Below are 21478 nucleotides of genomic sequence, written 5' to 3' on the forward strand. Positions count from 1 at the left end.
CTTTTTTCCCAAAGACATATTTTAAAAAATCCAATGGAAAAATTGGAGATGTTGGGGGACACTAAAACATTATTCCAATGAAATAATTTCTCTTTTGTAATGAGGTGCTTTTTAGGAAAAGATGTTACTCGCTCAAAATGTGTAGAATGAAGATTGTAATGTAAGACAATCTACAACATTAGAGCATGATAATACACTATTGAGGAGTTAAAAATGTTCAATGTGGTTTTCTTCGTCCATAGTTTCTGGAAATGTTGCATCTCTGTTGGGAAAAGGGGGTTGTATCCAATCTTGTGAGTGGAGGCCTGCTCATGCAATGGGACTTCCCTTTGCTGTCATCTCCCCTGCAGCCCCCTGTGCACCACCCAAATCTGCTCTAGAGGGTCCCCAAGCCCTCTGAAGCAGATACAGAGGAAATCCCTCCCATAAGCAGTTTTCATTCTGCCCACAGATGGCCAGCACTGGATGCATACCAATGGAAGGAATTAAAATGTGGAGTTCTCCGAGGATCTGTATTGGCCCCAGTGCTACTTAACAGTAAAAAAAATATCTGGAGTCAGAAGTGAGCAGTGGAGTGGCAAAGTCTACAGACAACATCAAATTTTTCAGGATAGTGAAAACCCAAGTAGACCCCGATGGTTCTGGAAGGATTTGGCAAAGAGGCAGCACAATGCCAGATGCAGATAAGCATAAGGTTGGCACAAAAATCCTGACCACCCATGTGTACTCTGATGGGATCTGAATTGAAAGTGCTGAAGTTCTAAACTAATTTTTTACTTAATTCTGCTCTGTTTGTCTAAGTGTGAGTTTGATGATGATTATCCCAGTTTTACACCACCCTAATAGCTGTGATGACGGGCATCCTAAAGATATTTTTAAAGCCAATGCATGTACATTAAAAAATAAAACTCCCAGTTTTGTAATGGCCTATCCAAATGTATGGTAAAGCCACACCTGGAATACTACATACATTTCTTGTCATCCCATCTCAAAAAGGATATTATGATGCAGAAAAGGGCAACCAAATGGATCAGGGGCTTCAAGCACTTTTTCTGCAAGGAAAGGCTAAAAGTTTTGGGAATTTTTAGTTTAGGGGGCAGGGGGGGAGACAACCAAAAGGCTGGATGTGATAGAGGTTTTTAAAAGTATGCATGCAGGAAAGCAGCCTTCTCCAACCTGGCACCCTCCAGATGTATTTGACTACAATGCCCATCATCCCTGGCCAGTGTGCCATGCTGTCTGGGGATGATAGGAGTTGCAGTCAGGCAAAACTGGAGGGCACCAGGTTGTGGGAGGCCGCTGTACAGAAAATTGGTAGAGAGATGTTTTTCTCCCTCTGATAGAACACTAAACCCCAGGGTAAGCCAACAGAGTTGGTGACAATTAGATGTAGGATAATCAAAAGACAATACTTCCTTGTTGTTGTTGTTCAGTCGTTAAGTCGTGTCCGACTCTTACAGAATGTAGTTATGGTCATTAGCTCAGATGGTGTTGGGCCACAAGATACTGGACAACATGGATCTTTGGTCTGATCCAACAGGGCTTTTTGAATGTTCTTAGCATGTAAAACACCAGCTCACTTGTCATTTATTTGGTGATGTTAAGCCAAGCACACCCTGTACATTAAATATTTATGGGGGCATTGGTGGTAAATTAAAATTCTTAGAATACGGATCATTCATGAGTGCACAATCAAACCCAATGTATTTTATCTCTGATACAAACAGGACCAGCCCTGTCATTAGGCGCAGTGAGGCAGCTGCCTCGATCAGCAGTTCTTGGGTGTCTTGACAGCATAGGTATTGTTATAAGAGGGGCATATCTGGACATTTGTCCCAGATCTTCTGAGCAGCTCCGATGACAACCTCTGCCTTAGTACAAGCATGTTTCTTCCCCCGAATCCAGCAGCCTTGCAGTGACTAGGAGACCTTAGGACCAATAGGAGGTATGGCATAAAGGCAGGAGCCTTTGAAACTATAGGAGACATTGCCATCTTTTCTTACACACTCTGCTCATGGTTTGGTTTGGTTTTTCTTTATCCCTGCCTTTCTACTCTTACATGACCACTTTTGGGAGCTTGCTTGCATTAAAAGTTAGAAGAGAAAGGGGCAAGGGCAGGAAAAGCTCTTTGTGAAATACCGCTATTTCACATAGATCTGATTTTATTGCTCCAAATTGCAACATTTGGCTGCTGCAGAAGCTTACTGGCTTCAGCACAGCAAAGGATTTAATTACGCTCCACAAATTTCTTTTTTACCCTCCATCTTTAATGTCTCCCACATAGCTGCAAGCAGCAGGTTATACCCAAAGGACAGTTAACGCTATCAGGTGTCATGTCCTAGGAAGTGCTCGGGAGGCTGCATGCAGAATTCCTCATGGTTCTACCAGCGGGCACAGGGCTTTTAGACAGGTTTTACAGCGTAGAGCAAGCAAGAAACAACCCTCAGGCACTTCACCTCACAAAGTTAATTGAGGTATGTACAACCCTGCCACATACCCCCCACCCCCAGGGCTTTTCTACATGAGGTATATATCACGTGCTGGACATTTCTCACTCATGCTTGTTTAAGGGTACTTTTAGATGATGTCGTTAATCTCCAGTTTCACTTACAGTTTTTAAAAGCAATTTTGCAGGGTGGGAGGGTGTTGGAGCAGGAAAAATCCAGCACTATCCCCCCCAGTGTAATTGCATTATTCCACTAAACCACAGTGCTACCTCGAGGTTATGGAGCAGAAACTACAGAAAGGCAGAAAAGGAAAAACTCATCGCATAGAGCTCCAATCTTAATTCTGTAACAAAAACAGAAGTAGATACAGCATATTAACATCCTGATGTAGAAAAGTCTCAAAATTTATCTGAACTGCTTCTTCTCCAAAAGGAGTCCCTTGGCTTGGGGAATTCTCTCCGTTTGCGTGCCATTTCTAATTTTCATTCTTCTTTTCCTCTTCTTCCCTTCCCTTCTTCCTTCCTTCCAGATAAAGTCTTGGGGAATTCTCAAGAGGAGAGAGAGCGTAGTAGGTAAGAAAAGTTCTGAACCATATTTCACTTTATGCATATAAACAAGGGGATTTGTTTTTCTCCTTCTCACCCAACTCTTTGAGAAAGGCGGGTTCACATGGGTGCAGAGGAAGGAAACGGGGGCTGCTTTGTCATTTGCCATTATCCAGCAATGGAACAACAACCTTTGTAAAAACAGCAGTTAATTTTTGGTGGGGAGGGGAGATAAATACTGCTCACTTATACAGTCCTATGGATGTGTAAAAAAGGTAAAGGTGTCCCCAACCAGTCATGTCCGACTCTAGGGTGTGGTGCTCATCTCCATTTCTAAGCCGAAGAGCCAGCGCTGTCCGAAGACACTTCCGTGGTCATGTAGCCGGCATGACTGAACACTGAGGTGCTCAGAACGCTGTTACCTTTCCCACCAAAGCGGTACCTATTTATCTACTTGCAATGTCTTGCTTTCAAACTGCTAGGTTGGCAGGAGCTGGGACTGAAGACGGGAGCTCACTCCATCACGCGGCACTCGGGTCTTGAACTGCTGTCCTGCCGACCTTCCAGTCTGCAGTTCAGCGTCTTAACCACTAAGCCACCACAGACCCACCGTGGACCCAGTACATGGATGTGTACTGGTACTGGAATGTTAGTCTCATTGTGTTCAATGGAGCTTAGTCCCAGGAAAGTGCACATAGGATCCTGCCCCAAGTTACTTTTGTTGGGAGGTTTGCAGCCTTACTCTGTACATGTTTACTCAGAAATAAGTCCTGAGTCGTTAGCGTGGTACTGCAGGTTTAATGAACTGTCCACCCCATTCCACTCCATTGACTTGGCTATCCTTTCAGCCCAATTCTATTCATATCTCATCATGGGGGTGGGGGGGTTGGATGGACTCTAGCTTCAGTGGTGAGGGAAAGGCACTTGGTACATCCTCAGAGGTACTTTCTCCATAACTTAGCACTAGTATTGAAAACAGACTCCTTGGATGAACCCTGGTAAAATCAATTCATGGGGAAGAGGAAGCAACAAGAGCGTCCACGTAACAAAGAGGAGATGGCAGAGAGTTGCAAAAAACAAAACATTTTTTCAAACATCTGTTTTAATGAAGAGTTGCTAGATGATGGAAAAATGAGAAGGGATTATTGTGTGGAGGAGAATCAAAAAGCATATGATGAATAAGGTGTGGTCAGTGCTGAGAGAATGCTGAGGCTTTACTCTGTGTGGGATATATATGGGATATATATTAAGTGTGTGTGTGTGGTGGGTGGGGGAGGCTGTAATTGCTCAGTGGAGAGAGAAGCATTCTATATAAGCTCAGAGGCACCCATTATTTCACTGTTATTTTTGCTAACATTGGTGAAATGTAAATAAAACCTAGCAATTGTAAATTTGCATATATATGCAAATTTGTGTCATGGGCCTGTATCCTGGATTTTTCAAGTACTTAACAATGCCCTTGCTTAAAAGGGCAGCAGATTGATAGTTATTTAATTTGTTTTTTTGTATTTTTACTGCTAGGGATGGGGCGTGCTTGTGCAATTTTCTGTATCTTCTGCCAAAATAACTTGGCTGGTTTGGGGTACTATGAACCTTGACTTGGGTGAGTCAGGGGTGCCATTTGCTGTTCCACATCATGCAGCAAAACATCTTTGGCCAGTCCTCAATATAAAACAAATAAACATGTGTTTTTTATCCAACTGAGTAAGCAGCACTCAGGTGGTGATTGCAGAACACCTGGATTATTGTTAGGGACAATGCCTTGCTTCTGTATGATAGGCACAGGCAAATCTCCAGTGGCAATTCAGCAAAGCAAATATTGTATCATACAGAATAGGGCAAGGTACAAGAGCAACAAGGCAGTGTTGACTGATTTTCAAAAGCATTTTACCCCTTTGTGCTGCTTTTTCTGGTGCCTTCCTCCTGGCATGTTAATTTATTTATATAACCTATATCCCATCCTTCTATCTTAAAGTATAATCAAAACAGCTTGCAAACTTCAACCATCATTAACACTGTCCCTGGAAAACACAGTGGCAGCTAGGGATATCAGAGGAATCTGTTTGGGGAGTGGAGCTCGGTGAGCTTTCGTCGGCTCGACCCCCCTGCTTCGCTCCATTTTCTGCTAACTGGCCTGACTTGCTGCAGACTGAGTTAGGCCAGTTAGGGCGCAATCCTTTGGGGATAGGCGGCCACCTCCGAACCTGGAGGCGACCGCCTATCCAATGCAGGGCAGGAGAAGCACAGAGGGAATTATTCCCTCTGCACTTCTCCTGCCCTGCATTTGTGGCTAGACAGCCAATTTCGGCTATCTAACCACGGGAAGGTGGAGCAGGGGAGGAGGCTACCAGATGACACATAGGATGTGTTGTACCGGCATTTCTGCCTTCCCTGCCCCGAAACGCCCACCAGAGCGCCCCATTTTGGCTGCTCTGTGCTCCTCTTCCAAGGCAGCGCAGAAAGGGGGGAAGGTCGGTTCTCTGGGAACTAACCTCGAAGCGTGGGCTCCAAGGTCAGTTCCTGGAAAACCACATATTCTATGGCCATCTAGCTGCTGACTAGGCCATAGGATTGCTTCCTTAGCTGATTTTCTGTAATTTGTGTAATTTGCACAAATTTCAGCTGAAATTTGCACAAATTACTCAAATTTGTACAAATTTTAGATGCAATTTGTGCAAATCTCTATTTGTGCAAATTGCAGCCCCAACCCCCGAAACACTGTTAAAAGTTTAGAGAAACCTGGGGCTCGGCTCGTGAATGCCAGCCAAGTTGGGCAGGCAGTGGAAATCCATCAAGCCCCCAAACGAGCAGTTTTCGAAACGATTGACATCACTAGTGGCACCAATGATACCAGAACCAGCTTAGTGTGTCGTGTGTGTGTGTGTGTTTGGTGCACAGACATGGGAGGGTAGAAGAGCAATTGCTATCTCACAACTGTTCCCATACTGCTCTGTATTTTTCAGGATGATCCAATGAATACCGTCATGATTAAAATGTGAAGGAGCCAGGTTGACCAGATGGACTCTGGCAATCCCTTGCACAGCTTCACAGTCACTTTCCTTGAAGCAATCCTAATCCAGTTTGAATAAAGGGAGGTGGATGCTGTTTTGTTGCATTAGGGCTTAAGGCACAGCCAACAACACAAGTGAAGAGAGAACTCAATGGGGTGATGAATGACTGCAGAAATTCACTAGATGAAAAACCTTGCTGAAAAACCTTGCTGAGCAAACATCTGCTACTGCTTGGGGAGCTGCGAAGTAGCTACAGCTTGCTTAAACTCATTCTGGATGGAACACTCAGTTTAGGATTTTAGCTAGAAGAGCTAGAGACACTTTTGTTCTGATTTGATACAATAAAATTATAGGATTGGAAAGTACCTTGAAGACTATTTATTATTCATTATTAACAATATTTATATACTGCTTCTTATTACGTAGAAATCCTGAGAATTACATACAAATCCTGAGCAAAACTAATATCAAGAGTTGATCTCTATGCATTTGATTAGAAAGCTTTAAGTAACATTATTTCTGAAAATTCTCGTTCATATAATCAATGCTAAACAGTACACTTATATGCCTTTGGCCTTTTGTTTTATAGCCCCAAGCCCCAAACTGTATGATTTTCAGCCACTATATTCATTGTTAGATGACTGACATACATACACGAATCTGTTCTCTTTATTAATTCAAAACATTATCGTAAATGGAGTACACTACATTTATTGTGCAAGTTTCTTTAGGAATAGCAGATTTCAGACAAAATATGGTAACCATTTGCTAACAATGGCAAGGAAAAATGTCAAATATGATTGATCTCTTAGCCCTTCAAACCCAGTGTACTAGGGGAGCACAAACTAGCAAGTACTATTGAATGTAAAAGCACTTCACCTGTGGCTGGCTAATAAATGTAATCTGTGTGAGTACAGCAGCAGGAAGAGTGAAGGAGGACTGGATTGACCAACAGTTTCAGCCTAGCAGAAGAAAAGAGGAGGGTTAAGTAACTGACATGGGGTTTTCAGAGTCCAACTACATTGCAAAGGGTTGCCCTTGATAACCTGTGGTAATAGCTTGAGTACCAAATGTCATGGTGTATGAAAACTGTGCAAAAGAAAACAGGATGATTCAACTGATCACAAGCTTTAAAAAAAAAAGAAAAAAAAGACGACATGTAGAATTAAGCAGATGAAGCTTTTCCTGGCACTGGAACAGGGTCACCTGCTTAATTTCTACTATTCAAGGACAGAAACAGGGACAATACAGACTGGCAACCCTGCAAAAGAACTTGTTCCTTTCAAATTACCTGGGCTGCTTTCGTTACATACTTATTACTTACCTCAGCCTTCCCCAACCTGGTGCCCTCCAGATGTGTTGGACTACAACCCCCAATTGTTCATGCTGGCTGGGGATGATAGGAGTTGTAGTCCACACATCTGAAGGGCAGTGGGTTGAGAAAAGCTGGCTTACCTTTTTATTCACAGCAACCATCTAGACTGTTACAAAGATACAAATTCAGAATTGTATATGGTCCATGGAGTAGAAGCACCATGCTTGGAACTAGAAGGGCCAAATCCAGATTCTAACATCAACTGAAGACTTGTTGCAGGGCTTAGGCAAAGTATTCTCATTATCTGTTCCATTTCTCTAGAACTATTATTATTCAGTGCCCTATGGATATTTTCTTGTTTATGTGTCTGCTCATTTAATATCTTTAGCACAATACGTTTTTCACTTCTCAAAATGTAGCTCTTTAAAAAGACATCACCACCAGTTATTTAAGACATTCTTCATTGTCTTGGAAACCAGCTCTCGATAGGATGAGGGAAAATTGTCATTCTTTGCTAATATATTACTAAACAGGAACAATGTTTCTGCATCTTGATTTAAAATGGGATTAGCCAGAGACACACAAAGTAACAAAGGTATTTTATGCATTGAGAGCAGGGGGAGAAGAAAACAGCATCCAATATTAGAATCCTTAAGATGAACAAGGAGAAATATCTGAACAAATGGAGACAGAATGGGCTTAAGAAATCTGGGAAGTGTCCAACCACACAGGCTAGTTAAACAAACAAATCTTTTCATAAATAGTTGGACTGGCTGGTTGGCAATATATACACAGAAGACCTTATTGCAGAGCCAAGGACCTACAAAGAGTCTTTGGGTTAAGTCAAGCTCAATCTTGCTTAGATCAATCCAAACATTCTTTAGACACATCCTTTATTGGTCCAAGCGGTAGCTTAAAAATGTGCATAGTTTTGATTTTCACTGCTTGGTGAACTGCTCAGCAGAGGTCAGCGATCACAACTTCCCAAAGGAAAACTGTAGGTGCTCTGACAATTCTGGTGGAGTGAGCCCACACAGCTTCTGGGACCAAGAGCTTAGCCAGCTTGGTAGCACAGGCAGACAGCTGAGGACTGCTAAGTGGACACTGTTCAGTCCTTCTTGGGACCCGCATAACAGAGGAAAAGCAGTGCAGTCTAACACCCCCCATCCTGTCCAGGTAGAAATCCAAAGTCTGGGTAGTTAATGTCCTGGCTAAGGTGGAGTACAGATACCACTTTAAGGAGAAAGGAAATGTCTGGTCCAAGGACACTTTATCCCTATGCAGGAATAAGAACTGTGATTCATGCTGAAATGTGCATTACTCATATGCTTCCTCTCGGGGCAGATGTAATAGCCAACAAAAATGTGACCTTCCAGGAGAGAAGTGAAAAGAAAGCATGTAGCAAGCGGCTTGAAAGGATCTGTGCTAAAATGATATATAAAATCCACAAAAGGGTGCATGGTATACCCGGGGGGGGGGGGGCAGGGCCGGCATCAAGGGTAGTCATCGCCAGCCACCTGCTGAGGGCCCAATCCCAGCAGGGGTCCATTGACAAGAGCCTCCTGGACTTGCTCCTCCTCTTCACCATTGCAACCAGTTTGTTGACCTGCCTCTCATTCTGCCCCAACAATAGTGATGGTTGTGAGGAGTAGATGCCAGTGGCTACTTGCTCTCTGTCTGTCAGGCAAGGAAGTGGTAGCAACAATGAGAAAGAGGAGCAGCAGCAATAGTTGCTGGTGACAATGGTGATGCGAAGGTAGACTCACTGAGGAACACGTTGAGGTTGTCCTGCCCAAGGGCCCTCAAAAACCTGGAGCCAGAATCAGGGTGCAGGGAATACAGGTTGGACAGTCCTTTCATGAAGCATTTAATTGCTGGGTGAGGAAAACAGTTATCAACCAGAACATGTATGGTGGCAACTTTGACAAAACTGATGAACCCATTTTTACGGGAGAATGTAAGTAACTGAAAGTGCAGACAGTGGTCAGGACTCTGCATCAGTCTGATCCAGCAATAAATTTCACAGACGCTTTTCAGTTTGCTGTATAGGATGTCAAGGTGGATGGCTTGTGGGCTGCTTGTCGGGCCTCTGTGACAGTGACGAAGAAAGGCTCCACAGCCTGATAAGCCACACTTTCAAGCTGAGGCTGCAGATGTCTGGATGAAAGACCCTACCCCAGTCCTGGGAGAGAAGGTCCATGTGAAGGGGCAACTGGTGGCAGGTTTGATCTAAGAAGCACATTAGCATTTTGAATGATAGCTGCCTAGGCCACCAAGGGCTAAGACAGCTTTCCCCAACCTGGTGCCCCTTACCTATCGAGTGTGAACCTGCCAGAGGAATTGACCTTGCAGAGATGAGTCATGATTTTGCAATGAAAAAGGCTGGCAAAATAAAACTTTACATGAATTGGTCTATTGATAAATTTATAAAATGTAGCCACATAATTATCTAGCATTAAGGATGAAACCAAAATAAAATTACAATTCCTGAGGTGGCCAGACCAATGTATCCCTTGTTTTGATAGAGTGACTAGGTTGGTAGATCAGGGGAATGTAATGTATCTTGATTTCAGGAAGATTTTGAATACCCCCCCCCCCCAATATTCTTGTTGACAAGCTGGTAATGTGGGGCTCAATGATGCTACCAATAGGGGGATTTGTAGCTGGTTGGACTGTAACAAAAGAGTGCTCATCAATGGCTTCAACCTGGAGAGAAGGGACAGGTAGGTGCTGTGGAATTCTATGACGGACCCAGTGTTGTTCAACATCTTTATGAACAATTTGGATGAAGTTGTAGAGGAGATCTGCAACAAATTTATAGATGACACCAAACTGGAAGGGGTAACTAATACCTTAGAAACAGGATTCAAGATTATCTTGGCAGGAGGGAGAACTGGGCAAAAGCTAACAAAATGAATTTAAACGCGGGGGGGGGAATAGTTTTGTATTTACATAGGAAAAAATCAGATGCACAAACGTTGGATTGGTGACACCTGGCTTGAGAGCAGAACATATGAAAAAGATCTCGGGGGTTTTCAACAGGTCACAAACTAAAAATGACTCAGCAGGGCAATGTAGTAGCTCAAAAGGCTAATGCAGTTCTAGGCTGCATCAACAGTAGCTTCCAGATCACAAATAGCAATGGTAGTGCTCAGACCTTACCCAAAGTACTGTATCCAGTTCTTGGCATGTGTTTAAGAAGGATACTAGATCATGTCCAGAAGAGGGCATGCCTAGATGGCGAGGAGCCTGGAAACTATGTCTTATGAGGAAAGGTTAAAATGATTGGGTATATTGAAGGAGTTGGATCTGGAGAAGAGATTATTAAGAGGCAATATGATACCCATTTTCAAATATTTGAAGGACTCTCACATATATGGAGCAAATTTGTTTTCTGTTGCTCCAGAAGATAGGATCTGAACCAACGGGTTCAAATTATAAGGGTATTTCAACTAAACATTACGAAGAGCATCCTGATAGTATAAGCCATTCTCAGTGGAACAGACTGCCTCAGAAGGGTAGTGGATTCTCTTTCATTAGAAGTTTTTAAACAAAATGTGGATGGCAACCTATCAGGGGTAGTGTAGCGGTGGATTTCCTGCAGTGACAGAGGGTTGAACTAGATTATCTTTGAGATCCTTTCCAATTCTATGATTTACTGGCACTATCAAGATTAAGATGCACATTGTTGTCTTAATTGCTTTTTGGAGATTTCCATTTACACTTGTTTCTACAGTACATAAAAACATGATTTAGCAATCTGGATATTTCTAAAATAATTCATTTATGGTCAGGAAACAATTAATGCCTTGTTCTTATGATTTACAAAGATGGACTTTTAAGCAACTTTCAGGACAATACAAGAATCAACTCTATTTGAACTTCCTGCTTCTAGAAAATTGATGGGACTTGGGACAATGGAAGCCATCATTAAAATCCACTTTGCTTCTCTGGGTTGAATTGCATCTTACTATCTTACCTAGAGACAGCACACATGAACCAAATTTTGTTTTGCACAACCATCAGTGCAAAATGAATTCTAACACAGAGCAGGCCTCAAATGAACTCTGGAGATGTAACACAAGTATCTTGTGTTGATGAAATTTTATAGCATTTTTGCTTCATAGAGCAGCATTACTAAAACAAGTACTGGGTATGGCAGCTGCTCGAGTTGAAAAGACATGACTCATGTTTGCCAAGAGGTGATTCCATTTTTGTCAGGACTTGGAAAAAACCTATTACTTTTACAGTTGCTTTACTTCATTTTTGTATGAAGAATTATGTTTTGAGCTGCACCAGAAAATAAGATGGTATCTGTCTTCTCACACCTAGAATCCAGTGCTCATTTTGGGAATTGCCATGATCTTAGAAATAACACAGCAGAGAGTATAATAAGAAGAGGCCATTTTATTTGTCATATTTTATTAGAAAAAATCTTGAGAAAGTTACATTTCCACTTCACAATATTTTCAAACAAGGCCTTATGGTTTGCAATAAAGCTTCAAATATTCTTTTCTGAAAATTGTCTACATGATGCACACTTGTATAGAGTTTTGCAGATCACACAGTAGTCACTAACAGGTTTGTTAGTTATAGCAGCTATATTGTGAATGATCCACACAAGTTTTAGCTTAGTCTGCATGTAAAGTGCTCTTTTAGGTAAAAACTGGGTTCTTTCTGGAAAAAAAGTAAAAAGAAGAACCCTTTGGGATGGTTTAGTCATTTCCCATTTTGGTAAAAAGCAAGAACCTCTGTATTGCCAGATGGATAGACTTTTCCCTGGTCCCTTAAACTGAAGAGCAAGCACCACTTTTTGTACTTAGTATATCCCAAGCATTTTACTCATTTCCAGCACTAATCACATTTTTTAATTTAAACAGCAAGGGTGCATAAAAACAGCAGAAATGTCCAAATGCACTTGTTTGATTAAATTATGACTTGGGATTTTAAAAAAGCAGAATATCACTTCAATGTACAATAAATAAGTTATGGCTTAGTCAGCATCTCATAAATACACACACGCTAAAATTAATGCTTTGGGCTACTGTTTATGATCCAGAATGACTAGAAGTTGTCAAATCTTGGAAAACTGCTGCATGTTCAATGTTTTTTGAAACAGTATTTAGTAAAACATGCTACACATTTATTCCCACCAAAAGAAAAGTATATTCAGAAGTGCAATGCTTCACAAACCTCTCTTTCAGAGCAACATTTCCCAGACACTAAGCAGACTATAGGGAGCTTTAGACAATTTTACATGGATTGCTTTTTAGCTAACAGATTTGGATGGAAGATGACACCTTAAGGCAGAAGTGTCTCAAACTTAATTATCAGTGCATTTATTCTAAACACACTAAAAACCTTCTGTTTTATGAAATTTAGGTATAAAATGTACCAACAAAAGTTTTTCTTTTAAAAACAAAACAAAACCCTATACATATTACAACTTGTGCCTGCATTTTATCCCTCCAGAAGACTGTTATATATGCAGGGTTTTTAACGCCAAGAATTGATGTTTCAAGAGAAATTGCACTTATTTAAACATATTTAGATAGAGTATATAGGAGATAACTTACAATACCGAAAACACACATAACAGCCTTGCTATTAATCATTGATGCAGCTACACAATTTTTAAAAGTCCTTTGCACAAACCACAATAAATCTGCCTTAGGTACAATCATTGTGACTCATTATCCATCTCCCAAACATTACCAGTGTTCTATTGCAGCATGGATTCACAATGTACTTTGCTTCCATGCAAAGATAGTTACTAAGATGCCTCACGACTCAATGTAGTCAAAATAATCTCCTTCTGAAGTGAGCGTATATAACGTATAAGCCTAAGAAATTCACTATTGTGTGGGGCTTATTTCTATTTTAAAAAATGGAATGTGAATATCAGCAGTGTCAGTTAAGTAAGGATTTAAAATTAGGTTGGTAGGGTTCCAGATTATGAAAGGCAATGAGGCTGCTAAGTTTGAGTATCCAGGGTCCCTGCATGCCAAACGGCAGTCCAAGGAGTGACTTCAGGAAGGTATTTCTGGGCACTAGAGACTTGGGAGAGATTAGACATTTTTCTCTGCAATTATAAAACAGAAAAACAGACTCAAAAGCAGAAGTGCAGCAGAAGCAGTTATGAGATATGATGTAATTAAGACATAATGCTAAAGATGGATCCTTGGGCATTACATGTCTTCATCTTGGTAATGCAAGTATTTTGCTGCAATTGTTTCTTCCAGATGAATTCCTGAGCTCCCCATCAATGCAAAAGCTGGATACATTTTACCAGAGCAGTCCACCTGACGCTCATAAAGACACTTCATCCGGTCTGCATCATAGAATCCAACTTTGCCTTTGTCACAGTCAAGGCAGATTCCAATGCATGATGGCATGGGAAGAATTCTATGTCCAGAATCTTTGGGAGCAGCTGGAGCAGGGGACGCCTTAGGAATAAAGAACTTTTTCATGCCTAAGGTTACCAGTGTGAAAGGCTGCAAGGACTCTACAAAGATGTCTTCACTCCCACTGTCATGACCACTGTCTTGTTCATATCTAAAAGAAAAACACACAATTTTATAAACACTAGAAGTACAGTAATGTTACCTATGTTCTTCAGTGTATTTTTCGCAGCACAGCACATTAACATTTACACAACAAAGCCCTGACCCTTAAAAGCTTGTGCATGAGGCCAAATCCTCTGGTATGCAGTCCCACAGTGTGCTAAAGAGAAAAAAAGAAGAGAATGAGTCCATCTCTGTGCAGTGTCCAGTGTTCAAGGAAGCAAGGGCCAATAGTATCATCAAAACCAGGGAGGCTTGGGCTGATTTAATGAGAACTGACAGAGTCAAGAGTTGTATCAGTTAACCACACTTAAGCAAAATAAAGATTATTCTCCTCTGAATCTTGCCAGTATGACATGCAACTACAGTGTGGAGGAATGAGGTCTGTGTCCTGGAGGCATATTACATCCATCAAGGGATACCACATTAATGTAAGGGTATCCAACTGATCTGTACTGCCACAGGCCAAGAATCAAGACATGAGCATGGATTAAAGGGGGTGAGCAGATGGCAAATCTTCAGATGTTTCAACTCCTAGAAGCCCCTGCCAGCATGGCCAATGATAAGGAATGCTGGTAGTTGAAGACCAAAACATATGGAGATCTACTTTCTGCCCACCCTGATGTAGAGCACCCTCTTGTTTGCTATGCCTTCTGTAGGGAAAATAAATCAAAAGTGTTGTGCTTGGATAATGGAAATCCAGGTTCAAGTCCTCTCTCAGCTGTGAAGCTCATTTGTGAGCCTTGGAAAAATCACCATCTCTCAGCTTCACTAAAATGCTTCTCTGAGAAAGGTGGCATACGCATATAACAGTTGAGAAAGTGATACACAAGTGTTAATGTTCTTGATGGTTTTTCAAAAGTAACAATGTTTGTACTTCTGAGACAACAATATAGTAAATGGCATTATAAAACTTAACTTCCAAAGTTTTGCTATTGCAACTGGAGTTGTACAGGTATGCTTACAGAATTCAAATTATGAAAAAGGATTATGCTACTAAGATAAACTTCTCTTAGCAATGTCTCATAAAACAAATGAATCAGCAAGTAATCTAACGTTTTGAAACAGTTAAAGTTCTTGCTCATCAGAAAATTATGTTTCAATGACAATGTTACCCGGCACAATTGTCATGCTTGAGAAACTGAAGCCAAATGAGCTTTAGTGTCAAAGGAGCTCTCTCTTTGTTGAAAACAAACCCCTATGAATTAAGATTTAGAACACAATAGTAAATGACATTATATGTCAAACAAGTTACAAATTTTAAATAGCCTTCCTTTTAACTCCACAGGCCTGATCATATGTGGACCTCCTAACTATTATTAGATCATCACTACAAAAGCCATTATGAACCAATTATGCCAGTATGCAGCTTACAGAACCAGTTAAAATTGATTTAAACAATACATTAAAATGCAATAAAAACATAACAATTACAGAAAAAGTATTATTAAAAACAGCATCCAATCCACTTATAGGATAAAGGCCTTCTTAAATAAAGTGGTCTTGCCTGCTGGTGGAAGGACATCAAAGAGGAAGCAAACCTAGCCTTCCTTGGGAGGGAGTTCCACAGCCTGGGAGCAGCCACCAAAAGGCCCTCTCTCAGGTCATCATTAAATGCGCCCCTGAAGGTGGCCATCGCGAAAGAAGAACCTCTCCGGAACATCTTAGGAACTGGGCAGGCTCATAGAATAGTAGGATTGGAAGGGGCCTACAAGGCCATCGAGTCCAACCCCCTGCTCAATGCAGGAATCCAAGTCAGAGCATCCCTGACAGATGGCTGTCCAGCCTCGTCTTGAAGGCCTCCAGTGTGGGAGAGCCCACCACCTCCCCAGGTAATTGGTTTCACTGTCGTATTGCTCTAACAGTCAGGAAGTTTTTCCTGATGTTCAGCCGGAATCTGGCTTCCTGTCACTTGAGCCCATTATTCCGTGTCCTGCAAGAAGAGAAGAATCAAGAAGAGATCCTGGCCTTCCTCTCTGTGACAACCTTTCAAGTACTTGAAGAGCTATCGTATCTCCCCTCAGTCGTCTCTTCTCAAGGCTAAACATGCCCACTTCTTTCAGTCTCTCTTCATAGGGCTTTGTTTCCAGTCCCCTGATCATCTTCGTTGACCTCCTCTGAACCCTCTCCAGTTTGTCTGCATCCTTCTTAAAGTGTGGTGCCCAGAACTGGACACAGTACTCCAGATCAGGCCTAACCAGTGCTGAGTAGAGGGGAACTAGTACTTCCCGGGATTTGGAAGCTATGCTTCTATTAATGCAGCCCCAAATAGCATTTGCCTTTTTTGCAGCCACATCACATTGTTGGCTCATATTCAGCTTGTGATCGACAACAATTCCAAGATCCTTCTCGCTTGTTGAGCCACATATCCCCCATCTTGTAACTGTGCATTTGGTTTCTTTCCTAGGTGCAGAACTTGGCATTTATCCCTGTTAAATTTCATTCTGTTGTTTTCTGCCCAGCGTTCCAGTCTATCCAGATCACTTTGAATTTTGTTTCTGTCTTCCAAAGTATTCGCTATCCTGCCCAGTTTTGTGTCATCTGCAAATTTTATCAGCATTCCCTGCACCTCTTCCTCCAAGTCAGTCATAAAAATGTTAAAGAGCACTGGGCCCAGGACTGAGCCCTGTGGTATCCCACTCGTTACCTCTCCCCAGTTTGAGAAGGTCCCATTGATAAGCACTCTTTGAGTCCGATTCTGTAGCCAACTGTGGATCCACCAGATCATTGTTTCATCTAGCCCACTCTGAGCTAGTTTGCTCATCAGGATAGCATGGGGCACTTTGTCGAAAGCTTTGCTGAAGTTGAGGTATATGATGTCTACAGCATTCCCACGGTCCACAAGGGAGGTTACTTGATCAAAAAATGAGATCAGATTTGTCTGGCAGGACTTGTTTTTGATAAATCCATGTTGGCTTCGAGTAATCACTGCATTGTTTTCAAGATGCTTACAGATGGAGTGCTTTATCATCTGCTCCAGAATTTTCCCAGGGATTGATGACAGACTGACTGGTCTGTAGTTCCCAGGTTCCTCCTTTTTACCCTTTTTGAAGATAGGGACAACATTAGCCCTCCTCCAGCCATCTGGCACTTCCCCTGTCCTCCATGATTTCTCAAAGAGAATAGACAGTGGTTCTGAGAGCTCTTCTGCCAGTTCCTTTATTACTCTAGGATGTAGTTCATCTGACCCTGGAGATTTGAACTCATTCAAAGTAATGAGGTGTTCCTTGATCATATGCCTATCGATCTCAAGCTGCAATCTTGCCCCTTCGGCCTGTACTTCGCCTTTGCCAGGGGGGTCATAAACCTTCTTTTGGGAGAAAACTGAGCCAAAGTAGGAATGGAGCACCTCTGCCTTTTCTTTGTCATCTGTTATCGTTTTGCCATCCTTATTTAATACCCGAACAACCATTTCTTTCCTCTGCCTTTTACTATGCATGTAGCTGAAGAAAGCCTTTTTGTTGTTTTTAGCATCCCTCACTAACCTCAGCTCGTTCTCAGCTTTAGCCTTCCTGACACCATCTCTGCAATTCTGTGTACTCTTCCTTTGTTACTTGGCCTTCTTTCCACTTCCTATATGTGTCCTTTTTTGTTTTCAGGTCATCCCTAAGCTTTTTGTGAAGCCACATTGGCTTCTTCTGTTGTCTCCCACCTTTTCTTCTTGTTGGAATGGTTTGTAATTTTGCCTTGAGAATTTCCTTTTTTAAAAGCTCCCACCCATCTTGGACTCCTTTTCTCGTTAGCGTCGCTTGCCATGGGACCTTACTGATCATTGTTCTGAGTTTATTAAAATCAGCTTTCCTAAAATCCAGGGTACGCGTTTGACTACACTCGGCTTTTGCTTCCCTTAGAACCAAGAACTCAAGTGCAACATGGTCGCTTTCCCCCAGAGTTCCTGTAACTGCTACTTTATCCACTAAGTCATCTCTGTTGGTTAGGATCAAGTCAAGGATATCCGATCCTCTAGTTCCTTCCTCTACTTTCTGTAGGAGGAAGTTACCTGCCACACAAGTCAGGAATTTCCTGGAGGGGCCATGTTTTGCAGAATTTGTCTCCCAACGCATATCGGGGAAATTGAAGTCCCCCATTACTACTACATCATGCTTCCTTAAAACACTGGCTATTTGCTTTTCAAAAGTTTCATCCTTGTCTTTTTGATTGGGTGGCCAGTAGTAGACTCCGACTACCAGGTTCCTTTTATTCTTTGCTCCATTTATTTTGATCCAGATGCTCTCGATGGGGCTACCACGCTCATCCTCCTGTATTTCTGTGCAGAGATATGTATTTTTCACATACAGTGCAACCCCACCTCCCTTTCTGTTCCTCCTGTTCCTTTTGAACAAGTTATATCCTTCAATTGCTATATTCCAGTCTTGAGAGTCATCCCAGCAAGTCTCAGTTATACCTATGAAGTCATAATTTCCCTCCTGTATTAAGAGTTCAAGTTCGTTCTGTTTGCTTCCCATACTCTGGGCATTAGTATATAGACATCGAAGACCACGTGCTTCATAGTCTGGCTTTCTTCCTACATGTGTCTGAAGACTATTATTGGGCGCTATCAGAGCTGTTCTCTCCGTTGCAGTGCATGCGCCTACGTCCATTGTTACCCCCAACATTACATCTCCCTTCCCCGTAGGATTCAGTTTAAAGCCCTCCTGATGAAGTTCTTCATGCTGTGGCCAAACACATTCTTCCCATCCTTTGTGAGCTGCAACCCATCCCTTGCCAACAGCCTATCTTCCAGGAAGTACAGGCCATGGTCCCAGAATCCAAATCTCTCGTCGGCATCACCTTCGTAGCCAGTCATTCACCTGGAGTATTTTTCATTCCCTTTCTAGCCCTCTTCTAACTACTGGAAGGATGGATGAGAAAACTATCTGGGCCCCAAAGTTGTTGAGTTTCCTTCCCAAAGCTTCAAAGTCTGATGTGATTTCTTCGTAGCTCCACTTGGCGGTATCATTTGTTCCCACATGGATGAGAAGAAAGGGCTCGTATGGGAAAAGCTGTATAAGGTTTTATAGGTCATAACCAGCACTTTGAATCCTGCCCGGAAACAGACTGGTAGCCAGTAAAGCTGTTGTAACAAGGGCATCGTGTGCTCCCTAAAACCTGCCCCAGTCAACAGTCTGGCTGCAGCATTCTGGACCAGCTGAAGTGTTTGAACAGGTTTTGAAGGTAACTCCACACTGAGTGCATTACAGTAGTCCAAATGGGATGTAACCAAGGCATGTGTGATCATGGCCAGGTCAGACATCTCTACGAATGGTTGCAGCTGGCGCACTTGTCTCAATTGTGTAAATGCACTCCTAGCCACCACCAAGACCTGGGCATCCAGGTTCAGGGCCGAGTCCAAGACTACACCCAAACTGTGAGCCTGAGTCTTCAGTTTGCTTGCCTTCATCCTGTCTATTACCATCAGGCACTGATTTAGAACAAGAACAGTTTCCTTGGATTTAGATGGAGAGGACCAAGTTGGATGTCATCAGCGTACTGGTCACAACGAACCTCAAAACTCAGGACAATCTCTCCCAGTGGTTTCATGCATATGCTAAATAGCATGTGGGATAAGATGGAACCCTGAGAGACACCACAGACCAACAGCCACAGTGTCAAGCAGGAATCCTCCAGCACCACCTTCTGAGATCACCTCTCCAAGGACCAGAGCCACTCTATAATAGTGCAGAAGTCCACTACTGCAGAACTAGTCCAGTAGTGCAGAACTGTATAATAGTTCAGAAGGATACCATGGTGGATGGTATCGAAAGCCACCGAAAGGTCCAGCAGAACTAACAGGGACCCACTCCCCTTGTCCAGTTCCCAGTGTATTCTGTCCACCATGGTGACCAAAACAGTCTTTGTCCCATAACCAGGCCTGAAACCAGAATGAAAGGGTTCTGTCTCATCCAGAAATCCCTGCAGCTAAGAAGCCACCACACGCTCTAGCACCTTGCCCAAGAATGGAATATTGGAGACCGACCAGAAATTATCCAATACAGTGGGGTTCAAGAAGGGTGTTTTTTTTTAACCAAGTCTTACCACCACCTCCTTTAGGCAAGATGGAATCACACCTTGCTGTAAAGGGGTGTTCACAACCACCCTTACCCAGTCAACCAGTCCCCACCTGGCTGCTTTTATAAGCCAGGAAGGGCAAGGGTCTAGCACACAAGCGGTAGGCCTCACCTCTTCAAGGATCCTGTCCACATCCTTGGGCTGTACAAATTGAAAAGTATCTCTTGTAACTGGACAAGCAGGAGCCAAAGTCACATATACTGGACCTGTATCGACTATGGCATCCAAGTCAGAATAGGCATGATTGATTTTATCTGCAAAGTGTCACGCAAACTGGTCACAGCAGACTATCGAGTGGTCCACCTCTTCTTCTTGTGGGCCACAGCATAACAGGCCTCTGACCAGCTGAAAAAGCACCACTGGATGACTCTGAGCAGACACACTGGAGGCAGTAAAGTACAATTTCTTCGCTGCCCTCATTGCCACAGAGTAGGCTTTCAAAAGCTCTAGCCCATTTTTAACAGGACTCATTCAGGGTTTTCCGCCAATGTTGCTCTAGTTGACATCCCACTTGTTTCATCACCTGAAGCACCCTGGATAATCAGGGGGGTTGTTTGGCTCTACTCCATGGGAAAGGACGTCAGGACTGATTGTGTCAACTGCCTGGGCCATTTCTCCATTCCAGACATGAACCAAGGCTTCAACAGAATTACTTTCCGAGGTGACAGGCAAATCCCCAAGAGCCATCAGAAAACTATCCAAATCCATCAGTCTCCTGGGGCAGACCATCTTAATTGCCCCCTGTCCCTTCACAGGCTCAGAGTCCCAGAAAGTCTAAATCCCACCAGGTAGTGATCTGATCTTGACAACAGAACTATAGAAAGTTCCTCCACCTCTAAATCACCATCATCTCACCCTACACAGAAAATGAGATCCGAAGTGTGCCCTGCTGAGTGGGGCCAAATTCTAATAGGGAAAGACCTATGGTTGCCATGAAGTCCTGAGCCACTCCCAACAAGGCAGCCTCAGCATGTATGTTGAAGTCCCCCAGTTCAACAAACTGCGCAGACTCCTGCACCAAACCTAAGACTACCTTGGCTAGCTCAGGAAGGAAGACTGCTGAGCAGTGGGGTGAGCGGTATGCCAACAGAATCCCTATTCTGTCCTAAACACCCACCTTCAGATACACACACTCAAAACTGGAAGACTGCAGGATGGGGCACCTGGACAGGAGGATAGAACCACAATAGACTACTGCGATTCCTCCTCCCCACTCCCCCCAGGTCTTGCCTGTGGCAATACAGAGAACCAAGGGGGGTAAAGCTGGGAGAGATTTACTCCCCTAGTCTCATTCAACCAGGTCACCATGATACAGGCGAGGTCAACATGCTCATCCAAGATCAAGTCCTGGATGGCTGTTGTTTCACCGACCTGGCATTCAGCAGCAGTACCTTCAACCCAGGGGGGCTGTCACCAGGGCTACTCAGGCTCTCTGATATGGGAGACCGCTTGGGAGCAACCAACACCCTGTTGTGCTCCCCTCCCCCATGACCCAGCTGCCTCCTGCCACCATATATCCCTCTGCCCT

At 42.9% G+C, this 21478-nt stretch overlaps 1 protein-coding gene across 6 annotated transcripts in view; it reads right to left on the reverse strand.

Annotated features, from left to right (window-relative positions):
- Window positions 1–11851: 11851 nt before the first annotated feature.
- Window positions 11852–21478, reverse strand: part of TRIM36 (tripartite motif containing 36) — a 104500-nt gene continuing 94873 nt past the window's right edge. For 5 of the 6 annotated variants that reach the window (XM_084833891.1, XM_084833892.1, XM_084833895.1 and 2 more), the window contains one exon: window positions 11852–13873. In XM_084833891.1, coding sequence (XP_084690017.1) covers window positions 13507–13873 — 367 coding nt within the window. In that variant the 3' untranslated portion in view covers window positions 11852–13506. The remainder of the gene's footprint in view (window positions 13874–21478) is intronic. The other variant, XR_014787690.1, reaches the window with a different exon arrangement.

The sequence above is a fragment of the Heloderma suspectum genome, chromosome 2 (assembly GCF_057233095.1).
Source record: "Heloderma suspectum isolate Gila_16-S chromosome 2, 16-S_ref, whole genome shotgun sequence".
NCBI classification, from domain to species: domain Eukaryota; kingdom Metazoa; phylum Chordata; class Lepidosauria; order Squamata; family Helodermatidae; genus Heloderma; species Heloderma suspectum.